Source organism: Miniopterus natalensis, chromosome 2 (genome assembly GCF_054644295.1).
Source record: "Miniopterus natalensis isolate mMinNat1 chromosome 2, mMinNat1.hap1, whole genome shotgun sequence".
Classification (NCBI taxonomy): domain Eukaryota; kingdom Metazoa; phylum Chordata; class Mammalia; order Chiroptera; family Miniopteridae; genus Miniopterus; species Miniopterus natalensis.
In genome coordinates, this window is record NC_142082.1 from 86765594 (window position 1) to 86783790 (window position 18197).

The 18197-nt window shown below is 34.6% G+C and overlaps 1 protein-coding gene across 5 annotated transcripts in view; it reads left to right on the forward strand.

The window, feature by feature from the left end:
• The window catches only part of NBEA (neurobeachin), an 816964-nt gene that overhangs the window by 781920 nt on the left and 16847 nt on the right, over positions 1-18197 (forward strand). For 4 of the 5 annotated variants that reach the window (XM_016197269.2, XM_087814370.1, XM_087814371.1 and 1 more), the window contains 5 exons: positions 8241-8330; positions 10619-10811; positions 12470-12541; positions 14447-14602; positions 15101-15271. In XM_016197269.2, the coding sequence (XP_016052755.2) occupies positions 8241-8330; positions 10619-10811; positions 12470-12541; positions 14447-14602; positions 15101-15271 (682 nt within the window). The remainder of the gene's footprint in view (positions 1-8240; positions 8331-10618; positions 10812-12469; positions 12542-14446; positions 14603-15100; positions 15272-18197) is intronic. The other variant, XM_016197275.2, reaches the window with a different exon arrangement.

Here is an 18197-nt window from a genome sequence, read left to right on the forward strand (position 1 = left end):
AAATATATGCAATACTATTTCTCATCTGAATTTAGTTTAATGAAAGTGAATGATTTCATTTTGAAATGTTTATAGCTACCACCTGGTGAATCTTTGTCTTTCTTTAAAACTTTTATTCAATTTTGCGTGGTTACATTGGTTAATAAAATTATATAGGTTTCAGGTGTACAGTTCTATAATACATCATTTGTAGATGTCATTGCACATACCAAGCAAATCTATTTCAACTTTTATCATTTTAATTATTATTTTCTTTTTGTAATCAGACACTCCAAGTAAACTTAGTCCATATGGTGAAAGGAGGGCACTACTTATCTCTCATTTCCCTCCTCCATCACTGCCTTCCCCTCAACTTCCTCCCTTCTTCCTCCATCTCCTGAATCAGCCAGCTTAGTTTACTTTATATAAATTAGTCAACCAGGGAAGATTTGACAGAGATGTACTGATTCTTCTCACATAGCATTAAGCATTTCTGGGTTGAGTCCTATACTCATGTACTCTTTAATGGCCAACCCAAAAGTGAGCAAAGAACTAAAAACCTGGAAGAATCCTTAATAGATAATCTCCTAAAACCCTTGCTTTCAGGTAGGTCAGTCTCTAAATCATCCAGAAAAGAGTGTTTTAGTTTTCTTCTTGAGGATTACCCAAATATAGACTGCAGGGAGACTTCACAGCTTTATAATAGTGTTTATTCCTCAAACATCCTAAATCATCAGTGAAAATGTCTCTTGCTTGAATATTATCATATTTTGGTTGGTTCCACCAAGAAATTAAACAAAAGCTACCCAGAATTTCTCCTATATATTAGGCTTGAATACCAATCTTATTTGTGCCTTCCAGGATCTTAGGGTATTACACTCTCAAGGGGGTAAGGAAGACTCTAAGGAAGATTTACAAATGGCCAACAAGCACATGAAAAAATGCTTAGCACCACTAATGATTAAGCAAATGAAAAATCAAACCACATGAGTTACCACCTCACATCCATTAGGTTTGATGCTGTCCAAAAAAATAGCAAGTATTGGCAAGGATGTGGAGAAATTGGAACTATTGTCCCCTATTGGTAGGAATGTAAAATGGTGCAGGCTCTCTGAAAACCAGTATGGAGGCTCTTCAAAAAATTAAAAATAGAGCTACCATATGATTCAGTTCTGACTATATATCCAAAACCCCTGAAAGCGGGATTTCAAAGAAATATTTGTACCACAATGTTCATAGCAGCATTAGGCACAATAGCCAAGAGGTGGAAGCAACCCCAAGGGCCCATCAGCAGGTGAATGGGTAAGCAAAATGTGATTATTCATACCATGGGATGTAATTTAGTCTTTAAAAAGGACATTCTGACATATGCTACAACAGGGATGGATCTTAAGGACATTATGCTAAATTAAAAAAGCCAGTCACCAAATACTATATGATTTTACTTCTATGAGTATCTAGAGTAGTCAAAATCAAAGAGACAGAAAGCAGAAGGATAGTGTCCAGGGGATTGGGGAGTTGTTTAATGGGGACAGAGTTTCAGTTTTGCAAGATGAAAAGTATTCTGGAGATGCCTTGCACAACAGAGTGAATGTTCTTAACATTACACTTAAATATAGTTTAGATGGTAAATTTTGTTATGTATGTTTTACCACAACTTAAACAGTTTTAAAGGATAATGAAGAGAGTCCTATTCACAGAGATAGGGCAGGATAAAGTGGATGAACAAAAGGAGCTGAATCACCCGGTGATTATCATCACTAGTCCTGAGGTTACAAGGGGAGGGAGCCTTTACCAGAACCTCGGAAGAGAAGTAGCCTTGGGAAAGTGGTCACCCAAGAGGAGTTGTGGCCTTAGGTAGAGGAATGCACCCCAGCCACTGCCAAATTGGACGGAGGGACCATCACCTTCCTATCTCCTATCCTGAGCTTTCATTGGCTGAATGCATTGAGAATCCAGAGAGCAAAGGAGCACCAGTGATGCAGTCCATGGAGGCCAGTTCCCCAGGAGCAAAGAAGATGGTCCAGCTAACTTCTCTGTTCCCCCTGAGTTAGTCACTACTCTAGGATAAGCAGACATTTAAAGCATCCAGGTAGGACCACCACTACCTGCTACATTAAAATGCATTCACTTTTGCACTGGCAGGTGTGGCCCAGCCTGCACACCAATGGGCCAAGGGTTCAGTTCCCAGTCAAGGGCATGTACTTGGGTTGTGGGTTCTCTCCCCACCCCAGGTTGGGGCAGGAGGCAACCAGTCAATGTTTCTCTCTCTCTTTCTCCTACTCCCTCCCTTCCACTCTGTCTGAAAAAGCAATGGAAAAAATACTCTCAGGTGAGGATTAACAAAAAAGGAAAAAATATACAGTTTTCCTGCCTGAGTTATACAGTAAGTCCTCAGTGCACATCTTCAGTGGGTTCTGCTATTTTAAATGAAACACATTCTACCATAGCTGATTGATATTTTTATAAATAAGAGTTAAGTTCCTATAGCATCTCATCAATGTTATGAGGAAACAACATGCAATGAAACAATGTTATTCAAGGAACTGCTATACTTATTTTTAAGTAGAAAAATTGAGTGACCTTGCCAACAATGGCATTGACCTAATTTGAAGAAAAATGTTCTGGACGGAGCATTTTCTATCCAATGGATAGGGATGCTTGTTTTTTCACATTTATTATCTGTTAAGTCAGCTATGTAATATCATCATTATAATTCATCATTGCAAAGAGGAAATAGAATGCAGCAGGAGGATAAGTCTCTTCATTTTTTTAGGTTTATACTAAAAGAATAAAAGCAAGCACTGAGGCAGGTAAATGAACAAATCAGAATCCCCTCCCTCAAATATTGTCTAGCACAGTCTGATAGTTAAAGCAGATGTGGTTCTTTTTTAATTAACTTACCAAATATTTGCTTAAATATTCTAATAACTTTGCTAGTACTGTGTAGACTTAGGCTTAATGCAGCTGATTGTTAAAACAAAAGGAAACATGTTTGTTCTTCTATTTTGTAGTTTCCATGAAAAACTAGAAGCAGTTGGATATAAAGTAGCATTTTAATTTTTTATATATTTCAATGTTTATAAAGCAAGAAATAATAAACTGGAGATATTATTTGCTTGATTTACTTTGTTCTGTTTTTCCAGCATTAAAAAGTAATGCTTTATATGATCTTGTTTTATTACAACAATAAACCAGGAGCAAAAGCTTATCAGTTAAAATACAGTCCTCCATTAAATAATCTTTTATTTTATCTTGCAGACTTCTCAAAATTCCATTGTTTTTGTTTCCTATTTGATATAGAATTGATAGACTTGAAGATAAGACAGAAGGATGAAATAAATCACATATATTTTTAGTTGTATGTCGGGGTTTTGTTGGTACAAAGAATAGTATCAACTTTTAAACAGTAACATAAAATCATTCTTTCAAAAAAATATATTTTATTTTATTTTTTTCATTACCATTTATCCACTCTGTCCTCTTCCACCTCCACCCACCCTCTTACTCCCTGCAATCACCACACTGTAGTCCATGTCCATGAGTTCTTTTTTTTTCTTTTTTACTCAATCCCCCCACTCCCAAAACACCCCCACCCCCACCAGAACTGTCTGCATGCTCTCTATCTATGAGTCTAAGTAAGAGCTGTACAGTGAGATAAACATAATACTAAGGAAATTTTTGAAATTCCTTCTCTGTGTTCCCAAGTAATCACTTTTACTAATTTTTTCTTGAATTTTCTGAAAATTGTTAATAATTGACTAGAATGTGGACATAGGCTGATATATTGGATTGTGGGTAGTATAACCTGCAGTTTTATAACCTTTATAAAATGCTGACTTTTCTGAAAAACAATGTAAAAGATTGTACATACCAAGGGAAATGGGTAAAACCGGTCACCTGACAGCCATCTTATTAGCTTCCTCACACTCATGGCACTTGACCTGATGGCATTTCATCTGAAAGACAACACTAAATCACATTTACAAAAAAGGTTAGAAGTTGTAAAGTTCCTACAGGAGAAAAATGTGTCTGGTTAAATTTACCTGCACAGTGGAAAAAACTAGATTAGCCAAAGTTTTTATTTACTGTTAAATACAATGAGAGGAAGAAAGCACACTCATTCACTTAAAAAGTAATTTTTTTCTTTTAGAAAATTTTGAATGTAATTGAAGATTGTTCTGAACTCTGCTTTACTGTCACTGCATTTACTGTTACCTTGGCTGTGAGGTCTTTTATATTAATAGACAGACATACAATGCACATACCCCATAGCATATTTTCTTCCTCTTCTGAAGATTTAATTCCAGCTATGTATATTGATTCATAGAGGACATAGGACTTTCTTGGGGGAGAAGGGAAGAAGGGAAAAAAGGCAATTAAGCAAGACATGGAGCAGGTAAAGGAATAAGGCATGTCACAGCGATGACTGGCACATATGGCCCCTCATGCAAATAAAGAGAGCTTGTGAAAAATAAGTGAGATAAAAGAGTTAGATGAGACTGCTCAATACTCAACAAAATAATTTTTAGAAGAATAGGAATCCATATAACAATTATAATATAAAAACTCCAATTTATTTTATGAATTATTCTGAACTATAAATGTTAGCTCAGATAGAAATCATGTATGTGAGCTAATCCAGACCAGGATTCTTAATTCGTCTTGTTTCATGAGTATCACACATATCTACAGTGGTACCCAGTGCATAGTAGGTGTTCAACAAAAATATGTTTTGTGTAAAATTAAAGTTAACACTGCCTCTCTGACTTATGCAAAACTAAACAGAGAAATAGAAATGTTGTTTTTTTAAAATGCCATTTCTGATAATATAGGAAGAATCCACCTTATAATTATCATTAAGTAGTTACTTGAAGTTTTATATATATATATATATATATATATTTGGAAATTATTAATGAAGAAATTCTACATGGCAAAAAAATCTTTAAACTGTGAACTAGCTAATTCTTACTCGACCTTTAGACCTCAGTTTGTGTCCTTTTTCTGGAAGTCTTTTTTCTAGTAGCCCTACTGTCTCTACTGCCTCCTTTTACCCAGAGCCTGATATACACATCACTCCCGTGGCTCCCTGGCATTCTGGGCTGGCCCCCACCATTTTACCTGCTGGGTCCTTTTACCTGCTAGGTGCCTTGATGTACTAACTCATCTTATGTCCTTATGGGCTGAAGCCTTCCTGAGATTGTCTAGTATCGGATTTTGTATGCTTTGGCATAGAGTAACAATTCAACAAGCCTTTGTTAATTGTTTTTATGGTACTGAATTGTAAAAAGTAAAGAACTCTGAAGTTTTCTCTACTACTGTGCTTTCTTTCTTCTAGGCTACCATTCATATTTTGCGCAAATACCCCACCATTGCCCCACTTCTAAATTTAACCAATATTTTTGGACTCTGTAGGACTAAATCACAGTCCTGCCCTACGGTGATTCAGACCAAACAGACATGTGTGAAGAATTGTGTTGAACTCCATAATAAAGGGGGGAAGGTGCTGTGAGAATATGGAGGACCATCATTATGACTTAGGGAGTCTGGGAAGGAGTGAGAACCCTGCCCAAGGTTAGCCTGAAGGGAGGCATCTTCTTCTCCATCATGGAGTAGTTCTCAGAGTAACTGTTCCACCGCTAGGCTTCTTAGGTTGCACATCCCCAGGCACTCTTCCTTCTTGACAATAAAGAAGACATTGATGGCATTCTAAAAGTGGGGTGGCACAGGAGCAGGGGAGGAGAGTAAGTAGGTGCTCACTTCCCATTTGAACATTTTGGTAAAAACAAAAAACAAACGTTAGGGGAAACAGCATGCTTTTTCAAGATTGGAAAGACTTGTACTTTGTTGTGCTCACCCAAGGATATGTTTTTATTGATTTAGAAAGAGAGGGAGGGAGGGAGAAACATTGATCAGTTGCCTTACATGCCCCAACCGGGGATCGAACCCACAACATTTTGGTGTACAGGAGGATGCTCCAGCCAACTGAACCACTGGTCCAGGGCAAGACTTGTACATTTTGAAATAAGGGGGTAAGGAGTTATTGGAAGACAGGATTACAAAATAGCCAAAAGTTAGATATTAGAATCAGAACCTTTAGGTCATGAAGGCATATGATGTAGATCACAAGGAAGAGGGATTCGGTTTAGTCTTACAAGAAATAAATGTTCAATGTAGGGAATAAATTACTAAATGAAAGGATGAGATTGATCACAACTTAAAATTAATCCTGATTCTATTTGAGAGTCATTTAAGATATATATGCACGTGTACTCTACCTCAGTCCAAAAAGGATCAGAGGCAGGACCCACTGAAGAGAGCTGTATTGAAGATTTCTGGAAATTAAAATCAGTTTCATAACATTTTCTAGAGTAATTTTAATGCTTTCTTTTCAGAAAAACATTAAAGTCAAGCAAAACATGTTTGTTGATTCATTCCTTTTATGAACATTTAAAGCCTACCTGCTAAGTTCAAGGCATTGATCCAAGATTTAAATGTGTTTAATTTTACCCCTATCTCCCTAGTCCTACTCTGGCTCTTTTTCTGGAGGAGTAAAAACACAAGCAATAGTATCTATTGTTAGAGAGATTTTAGCTGTTCATGCATGATACACTGAGCAAGGTATTGGACATTTTATAACCAGGACAGTTCTAACACCAAATTTCTCCTTTTTTTCCCCAATAATTCTCAAGAGTTTGTTGTTAATAACATGAACCTAGCCAGAAATGGTCACTTCCCTATTATAAAATCATAAATCTTGCCTGGAGAAGATAAAACATGTTGTTATCTGTTTTAGTACAATTAAGTTAAATAGTCACACTTTGCATATTAGTGGACACCATGCAAATAAATGTATACTGTACATTAAAATTGGACAGCACTTAAAGAGATTTAATAATTTATCCTATTGCCTCTGCAAGTAAAAGAACCAAAGCCCTACTTATGCAGTTATTAAAATATGGCAGATAATGATACATTCATGATTAATATTGCTAATAAATTTGAAAATTTACACTTATATTCATAAACATTCTCTTGAAATGCAGTCTAGGAGAACAGATTGTTAAATTTAAGTACTTTATAAATGAGAATTGTAGATGATGATACGATTAGTGGCAGCGTTGTGTTGAGAGCCATTTAACAACTTACCTACACTCAGCAGTGAATTTCATATTTCACTTTTATGTGCAACCAAATTGCACACCATTTTAGGGGGAAAATTTGTATAGTAACAGAGTAATGATCATAGTAAATTCTGTGCTTCTTCTTGTTGAATTAAATTACATATTTCAGAAGATTATTTCAGTTAGTCTGGCTTAATAGATTGAAATATTTTACCTGTAGAATTTACATATAGAAGATATACTTAGTTCTCAAGATTATCTCTTTGATATACATACAAAAAAAAAAGCATGTTATACAGCCCAGATAATTTGAGATCTAAAATTTTTTGTATTCATTAGAGCCTTGAAATCTCATTAATCTTTCCATTTGAGCAGGCCATAATGTAATATTGCATAGCTCAGAATGCCCAAATAATGCTTTCCTCTTTGGGTTAGTTTTCTCTAGAATTTCAGAAAAGTTTTGAGAGAAATTCATACTTTTGCATATTAGTGGGCACCATGCATATTAATGGACACCATAATACTTGGACATAAGATGAATACCAAGATTCATCTTAAAATAGCATAGCATGCTAAAATATATTTTTGTAGTGAAAGTTTTGCTATATTTAATCATTATATAAAAGTCTTAGTTTTCTTTCTACTGATTGCCTTCTGAATTGATTGGAACATGTGATTTTCTGAATTTTATTTCGTGTTGTCTGTGGACTTCATGTCTCATTTTTTTATTTCCATAAAGATTCCAGAAGCTTATTTCATTAGAGATCCCCATACATTCCTTCTTACAAAGGACTTTATTGAGGTATATGTGTTGTATTTTGTGTTAAACGGGTTCTTATGTTCTTTGTTTTTTAGCTGCATGCATGTACTCACAGGTTAACATTTCCACACTTAACCCCAGCTTCTAAATCAAAATAGTGACTTGGTTAACAGAAGCACATTTGGAAGGAGACACAAATCTTGTTTACGAAATACTGACACTTAGATGACTCTGCACCCTGAGAGAAGAGCACCTGGTGAATTTTCTGGATTTCTTTCATGGCTGACTTGGGATACGCTTTCATTGTCAAAGAGTGTATCGAACTTCCTCGTTGATGCATATTGATTATGACAATCACTCTCCTTCCCCTGCAGGCCATGGAGGCACAGATACAGAACTTTGGACAGACGCCATCTCAGTTGCTTATTGAGCCACATCCACCTCGGAGCTCTGCCATGCACCTGGTAAGACATCAGCTTGCTGAAATTTTCTTTTTTGTAGCTAGATATAGATCAAATAAAAGAGTGATTTTAACAACGTTTTTTAAGGCGTCTCAATGTATTGGTTAACTCTTCACCTAGATATCTACTGATACCCTAGGGAGAAACAGAGAAGGGAATGCAGTTCTTACCTTTAAGTCCTGCTGAAGCTAAGTCAATTTTGGATTCACAAAAGTAGCCATCTTCTCTGACTATATCTGCCTCTACATAAACTCATTCATAAACATACAGGCTTATATACACCCACACCAAAATTAGATTAGATTTATAAATTAGAATGAAAAATATATAAACACAACTTACTGCCCAATTGCACCTTTTTGGGCAAGGTGAGGAAAGGGGAGTAGTTCATTTTAAGAAAAGAAAAGATATATAAAAGTAATTTCTGGTCACTGCAGAGAGGCAGTCGAGCAGAGGGGTTAAGGACAAGGGCCACAGAGCCAGAGCTGAGTCAAACATCGTCTCTGCATCAATAAGTTCTCAATAAATGTTAGCTTGTGTCAACAATCATCATTAGCTACTTACATTAAAACTTTATTCCCATTTGCAAGGGAAAAAGTAATATTCTCTTCATTTTAATGTGAACTTTAAAAGTCCATTTTCATAACAAAGCATTCCTTTTTTAGTTTATTAGCAAATAGTAAACATTTCCCTCTTTATCTAATTTGAAGATAAATATTTTTCTGATAAACTTATTTAGAGTTTATTTTTTAAACTGATTTTTCACTATTTTTTCTCTAGTAAAAAATGGTTGATGGTAGAAATGTATTTGCAAAAAAAAATGTGATGAACTACAGCATATTGGTTTTTCTAGACAGTTATCAAGGCAGCAAAAACCCTAACTTTGGGAAAAAGCTCTGGAATATGGTTCATAATATATGTGTATACAAATTTATAAGCTGTTATTTTGTTATGGAAGTATTTTTCACACCTTTCGTTTATTTTGTCAGTTACTTAAGAAATTTCTATTGAGTCCCTTCTGTGTGTCAGGCATGATGGTAGGCATTGTCAATATAGAGACAGATAAATATATCCTCTATACCTCAAGGAGTCAATTGACAAACTCCTAGTGAAACAATAAATAAATGAGTTTGTTTGAAAACATTTTTTTTCTCTACAGTGGCTCAACCAGCTTCAGCCCCTTCCTTGGTTAGTTGCTAATTAACTCCTAATTGCATGGGTCCATGTGTGTGACAAAGCAGAAAAGTTTGTACCAAGTGTGCCCTTCCCATACAAACACCCAGGCCTTGGGATGAAGCATTGTGGATAAACTGTCCAAGAGAGTATTCTAACACTCTACTTTATGAAATACTTTGGCAGAAGAGTTTATTCCTGAGTTAGTTTTCTCTGAATAATAATAATAATAATAATAATAATAATAATAATAATAATAATAAATTTGTCCAGTCGGAATTCATTACTTTCCTAGAGGAAATTAAGAGACTAAATTGGCATGGAACTGTTTATAAAGAAAATTTAAGCTTTCTAAGTTCATGTAGCAGAGAATTCATATATATAAGAAACAATTACAAAACATGTATGAGCGCTAAATAATGGTTATTTCCAGGATCCCTACTTTGAGTTTTTATATAATAGAATTTATAGTGTTTTATAGTACTTAATAGTAGTACTTATGGTATCTGCTTTCTCTCAAGTCATATGCTAATGTTTGAGAAACAAAGACTTTTTTAAAAAAGCAGGTTTAGCCCTCAGTAAGCTCACAGGCCAGACCGGGGAAAGGAGGCATGGAACACAAGCAGTCAGTAGTGCCACAGCAGAGAGATGTATAAAGCTCTGCCAAGGGAGGCTATTGTATTCTCACTGTGTAGACTGTAGCCATGACCCCAGGTCAGCCAGGTGAAAAATGAAAGTATCAATCCATGTACTTTATATTTCCTGTAAACAGTGTGAGTATCTGACAACTAATTTTCCCACAAACCTGATGTTTTAACTGCATTGAATATTTATGCTACATCATGTGGACATATCTATAAGCTAACTTCTTACATTGCAGTCTGGTGGTACTTAAATGGAGGCTGACTGCTAAGAATTCGGTGTCCTCTATCAGTGGCTACCAGAGTCCCTGCTCTCTTTCCCCTGTGCTGTCTTCACAGTACCAAAGTTAACATTGCTTTGTTCTCTTTGTGTACTCATGCTAACTTCATCTGTTTTAACCTCATTCTCCCCAGAACTTTCACTAACTGTGTTATCCCTTCTGTTTTCTTTTGCTCTCTTCCCTTTCTATTCAACAGTGTTTCCTTCCACAGAGTCCACTCATGTTTAAAGATCAGATGCAACAGGATGTGATCATGGTGCTGAAGTTTCCATCAAATTCTCCAGTAACACATGTGGCAGCTAACACACTGCCCCACCTGACCATCCCAGCCGTGGTGACCGTGACCTGCAGCAGACTGTTTGCGGTGAATCGATGGCACAACACAGTAGGTATGTGTGCCTAAGCAAGTCACTTGCTAAAGGCTTCTTAAAAACTGCAATTAAGGTAAGATATGTGTGCCGCAGGCAAGCTACTCTACCAAATTATCACCAAAAAGCGGCAGAGTAAATAATTGCCAGACCAACTATATAACTCTTACCTGTTTTATCTGCTGCTGTTCTATTTTAGTGATCACAGAATGCTTGGCTAATGGCTTAAGTATTCAATAAATATTTGATAAATAGAAACAGTTCTACAAATTAGTCAGGTCCTTCCACCCTACTCTACCATGCTCCCAGAAAGAAACAAACAGTTTTCCCATATTAAACAAAAGAGTTTGAATCTCCATTTCCTGGATGATGATTTCAAATCCTCTTTCTTTTACTTCATTAATTTTCTTTAGCAAATATTTGAATGGCCACTGTGTATCAGATAGTCCTGAGCACTGGGAGTACAGCAATGAACAAGACAAACACCATACTTCTCCTTATAGAGCTTAGAGTATTTAAGAAAGACAAAATCTAAATTATCCATTGATTTCACATGTGTTTTCTCCAAACGCATTCCTGAAAGCTCCAGCCAGTTCATCTTAAAATGATACAATTCTGTCATAAAAGTTAGACATATTGATACTTATTTAATCAGGACAGAAGTGGATGTGACCAAATTATTTAGTGGCCCAGTTAACCACTTAAGATCTTCCTGGAAGCGCCAGGACTCCCGCTGTCTCCAGGACTGAGTGGATGAGCCACGGTGAATTAACTCATCTTTCTATTCTACTGATTTCTGTATTGCTCTGAAAAATAGAGTGATTTTTACCATAGCTTATTCTCTTAAAAGCTTTTAAGAGCACCTATTTTATAGTTTTTGGTGATATTATCAACAAGAGGTAGAACTACTTCCATTCAATCAGAAATATATAGTAAACATCTTCAAAAATACAGGGTTGGGCAAATATAGGTTTACAGTTCTTCCTATGGAAAATAATACAATAATAAATAAATAATAATACAAGAATAAACTCTATGTTTCCCTTACAACTATAAGCCTACTTTTGCCCTGCTCTGTGTATGACTATTATTCACAGAAGTCTTAGCCTCTAGAAATATTTTGCATTGAGAGAAAATTATGGGCTAAATTTTTCTTTAGAATTGTTTGAAAGCATTATATGTTATATGATCACATGTAAAAAATTACGACTAATGAACTCAATCAAGCCCTAAACATTAATCCTCTGAAGGAAGCTTTTACTGAGGTTAAGATTTTAGATGTGACTCAATTTCATATCTTCAATTGACTTGTCCTATATTGAAAGAAATTCCACTTGGGGAAGGTGGGAGCCCCATCTTCCCCCCTGCCTGAGCCCAGGTGAACCTGTGCTCACACCCTCGCTGCTGGCAGACATGGCCTTTTCTTAGATTTCAAGCCTTAGCTCTCTTTTGGGTTCAAGAAATGTTACGATCATCTATTTTATCCAGCTTTTTCTTCTTGTTAGGCTATTAATGCTTTCTACAAAGATGTGGTGAGACTGAATCATTCTTAGAATAATTTACCAAATAATTTTTAAGTGAATGTATATTTTGCGTAATCATCATAAAACACTGCTTTTTAGAAAATGCCTCTTTTATGAGAATTTAATGGTAGTTTTCTCTTTTCATTTAATCTGTAGGCCTTAGAGGAGCTCCAGGGTACTCCTTGGATCAAGCCCATCATCTCCCTATTGAAATGGATCCACTCATTGGTATGCTGACAAAAATATTTTATCATGGATGCTGGCTGTCCACAGATTCTTATGTGGTTATCACAAATGATAGTTGAATGGTATTTTTTTCTGCCACAAAATTAATGTGCAAATAATGTTAAATTACTGTCAAAGAACTGTGCAAATCATAATATGCCATCTAAGAACTTTTTGGTATTAAACAATTATTTGTGGCTTTCCTTTATGTTTCAGGAGGTCATTTAAGTTGGTTCTAAGCAAGGCAAATATTTCCAAACTGCTCTTTCTTTCATCCTAAACTAGTCTTTTACAGCTTTATATTATTTAAAATATATAAGGGCTCAAAGAGATAACTAAAGAAAACTAATACTGAAAAACATCTTTTTTTAGAAATCTTCATTTAGTAGGGCTAAACCATTTTTAAAGTAAAAATTTCTTATAAATTGCAAGATCAGCTATAAGTCCTTGCAGAAGATATTACAAATATTTTAAATAATCACATACACATTTATTAGTCATATGATCTAGAACAAGCCCCTTAGTCTTTCTTGGCCTCAGTTTTATATCTGCAAGATGGTTTATAATACTAATGTTGGTTCTGCCTATTTCAGGAGATCCTGTAGATAACTAAATTAGAAAAAAAAATTCTGTGAGGAATTATTAAGCCATATACAAGTTATAGCATTTTTTTCTTAGATTAATTCCCCCTTTACCTTTGAACCCAGAAATAAGATGAGAGGCAGCCATTTCAATCAGGTATACCCCTATAAAAAATAACATTGATATGTCTTTGGGAGGATATAAGGTTTAGTACCAGGAATATTTTTAGGGTCTAGCTATACCAAGAACCATCAATAATGTCACATACAGGTAGAGTGTAACCATGGAAAAATTAATAGCTGTATTCCAGTGAATAAAGGACCAACTATATAGTTATATATAATTATAACTTGCACAGTTTTTAAGTGACTTAGGATCTTTAATTTTCTTTTTCTTTGCTACCGTTTTTGTATAGTTTTTTATTGTTTATCTTCTCTAGTAATTATTATTATAGTGTTAGTAGATCTCCACAGATAGTAGCACATAGATTTAATTGGTGTTAGAGAGTGACAGTGATCTTCTACATCTGCATTTTCTGTTTAAGAATTCAGCCCAGGGATTTAGCCTGAAAGGGCGGTGTCGAGTAAGGGGCAGGCTGGCATACAGATAGACACTAGGGAAATCAAACCGTGTTTCTGCATTCTTGTCCTTATTCAGATCTAACCCCACTGCTATCCACTGACTCTTTGCCTGTCTCATTCCTCCTCAATTCCTTTTCCATCTTTTATATTCCTCTGCTCCCCTGCCAGCCATTCTGGAAAGGTCTTCTGTTTGCTGACAATCCAGGTCTTTCAAGTTGCTGACCTAAAGCTCCCTGTGGGACAGCCCACATAGCAACATCCTTTGCTCAAATCTCTACCCTCTTCTTTTCACATGAATTGTAAATGTCATCAGAAAATGACAGATTGGGGCAAATATTAAGATATTTTTTCCTTATATAGCATACATCATATAATATTATTCCTCATTTTGTTGAACTTGTTGGACACTAATGAACTTGTGCATAGTAAACATCTGTAGAATTAAATGCATTTAGATATTTTTTATTGTTTTAATGTCATTATCTTGATTTTTTCATATTGTATTTATTTATTGGTGGGGGAAGAACTTAAATTTATAGCAATTTTTAAATATGTAATATGGCTTATAAATAATCACTGCTACTAAAAAAATTTATATTCCTCATGGTAAATATTAAAGTCTTAATAATCTATAGCCTTAAAAAAACTTTTCTATACAAATGAAGCATAAAAATATTCCTTCTATAAGTGCTTGATAAAACTCGTATAAAATATTTCTTTAAATGTTTTTTTTATTTACATTTAGCCAATAACTCTGGTGTGAACAAACGGCAGATCACAGACCTCGTTGACCAGAGTATACAAATCAATGCACATTGTTTTGTGGTCACAGCCGATAACCGCTATATTCTTATCTGTGGATTCTGGGATAAGAGCTTCAGAGTTTATTCTACAGAAACAGGTAACCTTCACTTTGAAATACCTTATTCTCTTTAAAATGCCTATTGTTATACCCAAAGCTTAATGTGAAACCATAATAATGTAGGCATTTTATCTTGAGTGCCAACATCTAAATTAAATGTTTACATTGTAAGTTAATAGCTGACTATCATGCTATTCAGTCTGAACTTTAGCATGAACCCTGATTTCACAGGACAAAGGGGACTATTGTCTCCTTCCCCAGATGAAATCCAGTAAAAGACCTTAAATCTCCCCTTAGTCTGACCCAAACAAAAATCATCATTGTGTTATCTTGTAAGTCTTTTTCTTAAAAACCCCAAGTGATAGCCTTATATTATTTTTCAGAAACAAGTCAAGAGAGCAAATCTGTCGCTAGACTTGAATTACCTTACAAATTTACAGGTCTATAGGGTCACTTTTCACAAATATAGCAAAATAAAGTTATTACCATTTAAAGAAAAATAGCAAATGAATTAAGCCTACCATTTCTGTGTTTCAGGGAAATTAACTCAGATTGTATTTGGCCATTGGGATGTGGTCACCTGCTTGGCTAGGTCTGAGTCGTACATCGGTGGGGACTGCTATATTGTGTCAGGGTCTCGAGATGCAACCCTGCTTCTCTGGTACTGGAGTGGGCGACACCATATCATAGGAGACAACCCTAATAGCAGTAAGTATTGTTTAAAACTGTCCTATCAGTATAAATTCATTTAAGTATAATTTTCCTTTTTTATTTTCCTATAGTTTTTCCTAATAGTTTTTCCTGAGGTTGTAATGATTTTAAAATATGAAAGCCTAAGTGGCAAAAATTTCTGTTGGAATGTAGCTATGCTCAAAGTGTAAAAAAGAGCAAGTACAATAACCTTCAGCCTGGAGATGCTCCCAGGTCTCTTCACATTGACCTTCTGCCCAACTGCCTTTCCTTTATCTCTAAATGTCCCTGTCCTTCAAAATTTCCTACAGTGTAACCCGGTTCATTAAACTTCATATGGTTTCTCTCAGCTGAATATATTCTTTCCATCCTCTGAATTTCCATAAAGTTTTATTTGTACCTCAGTGAAGGCACATTACTTTCTGCCATGTAGTATAGTAACTATCTCCTTTTATTCATTTAACAATGATTTAATACCCACTTCAGAGTAGTCATTGGGAAGGCAAAAAATGAATAAGGGGGTTTCTTTGCATGGGATGATCCCTAATTGTTTACATTCAACAGTACTCTTTAAGATATTCTGTAGGGGGGAAAAATGGGACTCCAGAGTAAAATAATTTTAGAAAATACCACATACACTCTTACTGATTATGAAGCTGTAAGTCTTACACAAACAAATCTGATAACATTTGTTTAACCCACAGTTTCTCAAACATATTTTTCCGTGGAACCTTTGTTCATGGAAGAGCACTTATTATTCCTTGGAACTATTGTTCTGAGGAAGCACTGCAGTGGACCATGAGTTTCTCCCTTTCCATTTGAAGACTCTGGTTTCCGGCATAGTAACACATAGAATAAATTTTCAATAAACAGTGTTAAATGACTGAAAAACCAGATAGGAGGTTGCCTAGAAATAATTACTGTTTTTAATTACCAAGCTGTCAATAGTTCATATTTACGTATTTCCTGTAAAATAGAGAATGGTTTCTGTAAAACATTAGTAATGGCAAGTACCTAAACCAGGGTTATTCTAATTATAATTCATTCATTGGTCCCAGCTTAAACAGTACTCCAAAATAAACTGAAACATGACTTTAGGGAATATTTATGACAAAACAGCGATAAGAATTTCTCAAGAATGCTGTGCATCTACCACCGAAATATTGTAAGAAGAGATGAGAAACATACAAGCTGCCATACTGCAACTGCGTGGCTGGAGGCTGCCTCTCCTGGTCCATTCCAACCTGTGAGATAGCTCGTGATGGAAACTGAATCATACATCTACCCTTCAGGTCCCACTCACCCCCAACTCTTATGCGTTTTGACAGGAATACTGCACAAATAGGAAATGCCTTTCAATTGATAGGAGCAAAGACCCTATCATAGTACAGAAAAGATAGATAGATGATATAGATAAATGATAGGTAGGTAGATAGATGATAGATAGATAAATAGATGATAGATTAGATAGATAGATGATGATAGATGATAGATAGATGATAGATGATAGATAGATAGATGATAGATGATGATAGATAAATGATAGATATAGATAGATGATAGATGATAGATAGATAGATGATAGATAGATGATAGATAGATAGATAGATAGATGATAGATAGATGATGATAGATAGATAGATAGATAGATAGATAGATAGATAGATAGATGATAGATAGATAGATGATAGATAGATAGATAGATGATAGATAGATAGATAGATGATAGATAGATAGATAGATAGATAGATAGATAGATAGATAGATAGATAGATGATAGATAGATAGATAGATGATAGATAGATGATAGATAGATAGATAGATGATAGATAGATAGATGATAGATAGATAGATGATAGATAGATAGATGATAGATAGATAGATGATAGATAGATAGATATAGATAGATAGATAGATGATAGATAGATAGATAGATAGATAGATAGATAGATAGATAGATGATAGATAGATGATAGATAGATAGATAGATAGATGATAGATAGATAGATGATAGATAGATAGATAGATGATAGATAGATGATAGATAGATAGATAGATAGATAGATAGATAGATAGATAGATAGATAGATGATAGATAGATTGATAGATTGATAGATAGATAGATAGATAGATAGATGATAGATAGATGATAGATAGATAGATAGATAGATAGATAGATAGATAGATAGATAGATGATAGATGATAGATAGATAGATGATAGATAGATAGATGATAGATAGATAGATAGATGATAGATAGATAGATGATAGATAGATAGATGATAGATAGATAGATAGATAGATAGATAGATGATAGATAGATGATAGATAGATAGATAGATGATAGATAGATGATAGATAGATAGATAGATGATAGATAGATAGATGATAGATAGATAGATGATAGATAGATAGATGATAGATAGATGATAGATAGATAGATAGATGATAGATAGATAGATGATAGATAGATAGATGATAGATAGATAGATAGATGATAGATAGATAGATGATAGATAGATAGATAGATAGATAGATAGATAGATAGATAGATAGATAGATAGATAGATGATAGATAGATAGATAGATAGATAGATGATAGATAGATGATAGATAGATAGATGATAGATAGATAGATGATAGATAGATGATAGATAGATAGATAGATGATAGATAGATAGATAGATGATAGATAGATGATAGATAGATAGATAGATAGATAGATAGATAGATAGATGATAGATAGATGATAGATATATAGATAGATAGATAGATAGATAGATAGATAGATAGATAGATAGATAGATAGATAGATAGATGATAGATAGATGATAGATAGATAGATAGATGATAGATAGATAGATGATAGATAGATAGATGATAGATAGATAGATAGATGATAGATAGATAGATAGATAGATGATAGATAGATAGATAGATAGAT